At 33.1% G+C, this 7,672-nt stretch overlaps 1 protein-coding gene across 1 annotated transcript; it reads left to right on the top strand.

The window, feature by feature from the left end:
• Positions 1-3,475: 3,475 nt before the first annotated feature.
• On the top strand, positions 3,476-4,756 carry LOC105123118 (ethylene-responsive transcription factor LEP-like). The gene has a single exon (XM_011022615.1). It carries the CDS (start codon positions 3,617-3,619, stop codon positions 4,499-4,501), a length of 885 nt encoding a protein of 294 aa, XP_011020917.1. The 5' UTR covers positions 3,476-3,616; the 3' UTR covers positions 4,502-4,756.
• Positions 4,757-7,672: the final 2,916 nt, after the last annotated feature.

A 7,672-nucleotide genomic window follows, 5' to 3' on the forward strand; every position in this document is an offset into this window, starting at 1 on the left:
ATGGCAATGGGTGTGAGTCCTTTCTAATCCAAATCCCCATGCAGTAGTGGTCACTCAATACAACTTTATATAAATTTTTGTGCCCGATTGCAATATAAGTATTCCGTCCATCCTCAAAAGTCATTGTCCATTTTTGACCTATTGTGACCTCGATAACAAGTCGGAAACAAATCTCGCCAACCTAGCAAGTATGAGTTTTTTTAGTGTGACGATTAGACTTAAAGTTCATCACATCTCTTAAACTTGGGATGCTGAAGTTTCTATTTTGTTTGAAAAACTTTGAAACGGAGCCTCTAGTTTTCAAAGATGCCATCTGACGACTATACACCTCAGTGATCATTCATGTTCCAGTTTTGACCAAGACTTACCTTAAAAACGGGAAAAACCACTGATAGCTGCTGCATGCGAGACCGTTTATTTGTGTGTTTGTGTTTATATTTTAATAGTATTTTTGAAAAATTTTATTTATTTATTTTTATTTTTATTTATTTTTTATGTATTTATATCGTTTTATTAAGTTGATATAACTTTAAAAAATAAAAAAATATTATTTCATTATATTTTTAAATAAAAAATATTTTTAAAAGTAACTATCAATACAATACCAAACATGCTTTAAATATAAAAATAAATGTTCGGATTACTAGGTACAATTATTTTATTTTCCTTTTTTAGTTTTTGGTGCTAGCTAGATAGGTCTTTCAAATATTTGACTTCAACAAACTGAATCCTATAACAAGAAGAGCACCGATTACAATTGATATCGAGGAGTTTCTTAATCAAATATCATACAAACTTTGAATTCCATCGGGCCGAGTCATGCTAAATTCTTGTTCTTCTATTTTATATTAATATATAGTAAGTAGGTCTTCCTAGTGATTGTTTTGGTCGAAAAAGCATGCCAATCTATATGTCCTCTCATCACATGCAACCCAACATGCCTTCCCCTCGTTTGGAGGCCTCCGAGAGAGTTCATATTTACCAATCCTCCAATATCCTTCACAAAATTATAAAATTATGAAAAAGATATTAAAGCAAAGTCATTAGCTTTGAAAAGCTGCGTGGGAGAAGGATGATGGAACGCGGTATCATTATATTTGGATGCACATGGCTGAGACAATCATATTCCCTTTGTGTTCCACGTAAAAAAGGCTCCATATGCATTACTATAGAGTATAGGGTAACATGACCTTTTATCCTAGCGTGCATTATCTACCTTTGTATAAATTATAAATATGGCATACCTGAAGGAGAAGGGGCAGGTTCTTGTCACTGCAATTAAACCTGTTGTACAATACTTAGAGTAGAATTCATGTGTTTAAATACTTAATTGTCAGAAGAATGATCTCAATACGAGGCTTTTAAGATGATTTTATATCTTTCTAATATATGTACACACACACACACTCTTAAATAAAAAGAATTTAAGTTTAAAATCTGGGTACATATACATATAGTTTTATTAATTTAACTCAAAATTAACAATAGAGATAGTGAGATTCAACTTGTGATTATATAATCATTAAAATTTTAATAATATATATATATATATATATATATATATATATATATATCAATGAGCCGTCTTAATATAAGAATTTAAGTTTAAATTAGCTGACGAAACCTTTGAAATATTTATATTACTATCCAACTCTAATAATTAGAGGTCTAGTTTCTTAATAGGTGTGTATGTATATATATATATATATATATATATATTTACTAGCTCATGTGTTGAGAATTAATGTCACGAGGTTCAAGAAGACAACACCATCATCCCTTTTTAACACTTCAACGAAATCATTCAGAACAGAAAAAATTATTATATATAGTCGGTAATAAATTACGAAAGAGAGAGAAAAAAAAAAAACCAAATCTAATTGTGCTGGGATGATGAGTACTAACAACCAATCGAATGATGATGGGAATGATAGTTTGATTTGCTTCCATGAATTGAGCAATCATATGGTGCAGGTTTGGTCTTTATCGGAACCTTTTTGGGTTTTGAATAAAGTACTTCTTCAAAGGCAGGCTTGAATGCCCTTAATAATAAAAATAATAATAATACAAGTCATTTAGGAGTACCATCCATGATTAGTCCCTGAATCAGTGATTTAATTAAGCAAGACCCTTAATCTCACTCACTGATCAGAAGTCCTCGTATGACGAACTTTTATTTAGATATGCTAATTATAACTCATGATATAAGGAAATAAATCAAATCCAATAATCAGATGGAACTTTAGGAGGAGATGAACTTGCAAGAAAAGTACTTGTTCAATGTGAGAGCCAATGATTGTCATGAAGCCATGCCCATTATTACATCCTTCACTGGGTAGGGATCGACAGCGGATTAAAAAAAAAAAAAATTCCTTCTTGATCAATGGGCGCCACATCTCAGCAATCTATGCAGTTAACACCTATTTCATGCTTTTCATTAACTAAGGAGTTAGAAGTATATAAAATGGACAATGCCTGAATCAATTATTAATTAGTCGAGTATTTAATCTCATGAAATAGATCACAAATAGCCTGCTGAGTTCAAAAGAAAAATTAAATCATGTTAATTATTACATGAGAGCAAATAGACAACAATATTTAACCTATAAATACAGTTTGGTAATCGAAAATCGAGATGTTTGATAGTGAAAGTTCTTGCTTCCACCTGCCCGGATAAGAATTATAATTCATGGAAGAAAATCAACCGAATTAAGAAGTGATCTACAAATACAAATCAACAATATATATATATATATATATATATATGAACTAGATGCATATCAATCATTAAATTAGAAAAAAACATCTAGATAAATTTATTAATTTATGTAGGGAAACCAACTTAACTAGTCTCCAATATTGATCTACAAATACTCGAGGCCATAAAACGTACGTTCACACATACATATCTCTTGATATAAACAAATAAGTGTTTAATTAGCCATATTGGATAATTAATTTAAAGGATATTAATAATCGATCATCATGTTAAATGGAAGGAAAATCTGGGTTTCCACATAGAACTTGTGTTGATCTTGAAGGATATTAATAATCATCATGTTCAAAATAACTAGCTCACAAGGCAAGCGTCGATTAGAGGCAATAACAGCCAGTGATAAATCGAAACGATTAGCCTACTAAGTGATTAATAATTAATGATGACAAGGATAGGGTGAGATTCATCAAATCACAGGAATCCCATGCATCAATTAAGCATAAGTGGGCCCACTCTCAAGCATGAATTGAAGTCATCAATTATTATCATCATTTGGTAACAAAAGATATGTTATTGATACCACTAGAATACATGATGTGTGTATGTATGTATGTATGTATCGAGGGGCATCTGTGGTAATTACATTACAAAAGAAAAGGAAGGATAGTAGCATAACCCAAGCACAAGAACAGTCTCTCCTAAATCCTTATTTATACTCCCAACATGCAACGCCCCATAAACAAGCCCTGCAGGTTATTCATTATTCTCCCCGTCATTTCTATATAATCTTGCACAAGAAGAGAATTGCTACTCTCTCTCTCTCTCTAGACACAGAATCTCTCTTTAATTTTAGCATAAAATCTTATCTAAAACCAACTTATATATCTTTTTTCTTTTATCATGGATTTTACTCACTCAACAAAAACCAACTCTACACCCTCTCCTTCGAAGAACAAAAGAAAGCAGCAGCAGCAGCAGAAAAACCAGAACCAACAAGAACAACATGAGATAAGGTTTTTGGGGGTAAGGAGAAGGCCATGGGGCAGATACGCTGCAGAGATAAGAGACCCTTCAACAAAAGAGAGGCATTGGCTTGGTACTTTTGACACCGCTGAGGAGGCTGCCCTGGCTTATGACCGTGCAGCCAGGTCCATGCGAGGCTCCAAAGCCCGCACCAACTTTGTCTACTCGGACATGCCTCCTGCCTCCTCCGTCACTTCCATTATCTCACCAGACGAATCCCAACATGACATCTCAGCCCTCTTTGCTCCTCCTCCACAAAACCATGCTCATCAAAATGACACCAACTGCCAAAAGCTCTACTTCTCTCAGGATCAGTACCCCTTCAATGCTTATGCTTATGGTAACAGTAATAGCAACTTGTTAACAGGTGGAGAAGGTTGGGTTCAAGGATGTGGAGCTGGTGCTGCAGATGGCCCAGGAGGGTCTTATGAGCCCAATAATGCTGGCAGTTTTGGTCTCGCTACTGAGCCCATCTATTTCTCCAACAAGGACAACATTGAGCTCCCACCTTTGCCTCCTGATGTCAACTCCAGCTGCTATGGGTCTGATATGGACAATGGATTCTGGAACGACGCAGAGTTTTTTGGGTTTCAAGAGGAACAGAAAAATAACGGTAATGGGCTTGAGATTAGTGGATCAAGCTTGGCTTTTGATTCAAATGACTATGGGCAGCATGGCTCGTTATTTGAGATTATGCCATCGGTATCGGACACGGTCACAGACGAGCTTGATTTGGGATCATCATCCACCCTCTACTTTTAACTACTATGCTAGTGCACACATATTTATAAACCTACCTATCATAAAATTAATCAATGTTTTAGGTTGTTATGGGGGATGATGATGGTGTTTTTTATTTTATTATTTATTTAAGGTTTCTTGTCTGTAATCTTGCGTGGGAAATGCAATGGTTTTTAGATATGTCATGAAAAGATGGAGATGCAACAGTCTGTTATGAAGCCCATTGCATCCATTGAGCATCGCTTTTGATCAATGCGTATGCCATTTTTCCGGATTGTAAATGTACGTCAATTTGCTTCATATAAAGTCCATTGCACTTCTGTTGCTCCACATAACCTTCTTCTAAATTTGTTTTGAATCAATGATAACGATTACTGGATAATTTAAGACAAAAATGGAAGCAGGGGTCAGCCACTGTATGCAAGACGAGTCTGTGAAGTAGATGAAGTCAACCACCTGCACACAAGAGATTGGGAGACTAATTAATAGAAGATTTTGAACATCCCGAACTTTTGTGTATTTTATTCTCCAACTGGGCTATCTATGTAGCTCAGGGTCCTATAAGCTCCATAAGCATGTGTACAAATCTCTCTGTCACACAGTACGGACAAGGATTAAAGCGAAGTCACAACTCCCAACGGGCAGCGTAGGGATTTTTCCTACTATAGGCGGTGTAGTGGCTACGTTATATTCCAAACATGTGAATCTTTATGTGACTTACATGAATCTGATATCCTACTGCTTTGGCTGTATAGGATAAACTGTCCCTCCAATCTTAGTAAACAGTTGCTTTTTCCATATTCTATTAGCAGCTCGAGCTCGGTCCATTTCCCACTTGAATTTACAGAAAAACTAAGGTTCTAAAATGGAAATTGTACTAAATCTCAAGGTAACTTAGCAAACCCAAATGGAGCACAAGTGTTATGGTAACATAGATACCATAGCTAATGTTAGTAATTGAATGGAAAGTTCTTATATATTTACACCATTTACCAATCAAAGAATCAATCAATTATATATTTTTTTTCTATATCCATTAATTTCATTAAAATTAACAGGGACACACACACCACATAGTTATTTCCTATTTGAATTGACAAAATATACATGTAGATATATAAGTATTGATTTTCTAAAATAAAACAAAATTGTACTGTAATGCAAGTCAAAAACATTTTTATTCGAAACTTACTAAAATAATTTTTTCTCATATTTTTTTCTATAGCCACAGTAGAGAAAGGCAATTCAGGACCGCTTCAAAGGAGGGGAGAGGAATTGTCCAACCTGTGGAGAGGAGCTCCCATTTTTCGAGCTGATTCCAAATGTTAACCTTCGAAGGTCTATAGATGAGTGGTAGCAAAGAGAGATGGACTTAAAATTTGAAGCTGCAGTCTCAGGAATCAGTAAGAATGACCTTAGAGAACATGAAATTTCTGATGGAAATTCCCCATTATGCTGTCAAATTTGCAGAGGGTGGACACACTCCAAAATTAGTGGAATTTTAAGTACAAGAGACTGAACACCGCGGCAACTCTGAAATATCTTTACTACCTAACTAAGCACTGTGATAATCACAAGGTACGCAAAGCTTCAACACTATCTTTCGTTTCAACTTTGACCTGTTGAGCATCTTTGTAAACTCTTGTTATGTGGAATTGAAGGAAGCCATAGTAGAAGCAGGTGCGGTTCGGCGCATTGTTAAGCTGACTTGCAGAGGTGAAAAGGGACCAGATGCTATGGCAGTTTTGTTGCGGTTGTCCAAAACAGAAGCTCTTAGAGAGGAAATAGGGAAAACAAAGATTGCTTCTTCTTTTGGTTTCTTTGCTCCATAATGACAACCCAGACGTCTCGCAGAAATCCCAACGCATATTGAATAATCTTTCTTCCAACACATCCTTCAAAATTTGAAAAATAAAAATTCTTTAAATTAATTTTTTTATATTTTTAAATCGTTTTAATATATTAATATTGAAAATAAATTAAAAACTTTATTTTAATATATTTTCAAAATAAAAAATAATTTAAAAGGCAATCATTATTATATTTTCAAATACCCATATAATCAAGATGGCATAAGCTTAATATTTTCAACCATTTGTTACTTGTTTCATCCAAGTTTTTTTTTTATTATCTTTTTTTAAAGAGACATGTCAATAAAAAAAATTTCTCAACTCAAAAACTTAAATGGTTTATATTATTTTTTAATATATTCTCTCCGTTAAAAATCTTTGAAAATACTATATCAAAGAATCAACTCATCCTAAAAAAAATATGATTTGATTTATATTATTTTTTAATATATATTATTCAATAAAAAATCTTAAACTTAAACTATTAGATAAAATCTCAAGATATAATTTATATTATTTTTTAACACACAATCTAAGTATCTAAAAAAGATATAATTTGATTTATATTATTTCTTAACACAATCTCTCAAATTTTTTGAGTTTGAAATTTGAACATACTCATATTACTTAGTATTTAATTTTTATTAATTAGAAAGGAGATTGTATATACTACCTAATGCTTTATTTTTAGTTTTTTAAACTTGAAATTTATATATGTCCGTGCTAACTAGTGATTAATTTTTATTAATTAGAGTAGGAATGGTTCATGTTGTCTAATGCTTAATGTTTAATTTTTGAACTTAAAATATGCATATATTTATACTATCTAATGCTTCATTTTTATTAATTAGAATGAAAATAGTAAAATTTAAATTTGTAATTACTTAATTAACAATGATTTAATGTCATTTTAAAAAATTATATTAATTCAAAAGTTTAAATTATTAAGGAAGAATTCAAAATATAACTTATATTATTTTATTATTATGTAACGCTATTCCATGAGCCAATCAACCAACATTTCCATGGAGAAGCACAAGAAAGCAGAGCATGGATGACTGCTGATTTGATAAAGATGCAACTTAAAGAAAATAACATTAAAGACTTGGAGGATGGACAATTTATACAAAGTCTGACACGGATGCTCAATTCAAATTCTCCAGCATACAAATCAGCATGCCTCAAATACAGTAAGAAGCTACTGTTATACCCACAGATTGTAAAGCAGCTTCTATCAGACTCTGTGGTGATACTGTTGGGAATTCCAACCGGTGATGTACTGATATTTGTTCATAGGAGGCCAAGCACACTGACACAATATTTAACGTGGTTCGGCAAAACC

Source organism: Populus euphratica, unplaced genomic scaffold (assembly GCF_000495115.2).
Source record: "Populus euphratica unplaced genomic scaffold, PopEup_1.0 scaffold8.1, whole genome shotgun sequence".
Taxonomy (NCBI): Eukaryota; Viridiplantae; Streptophyta; class Magnoliopsida; order Malpighiales; family Salicaceae; genus Populus; species Populus euphratica.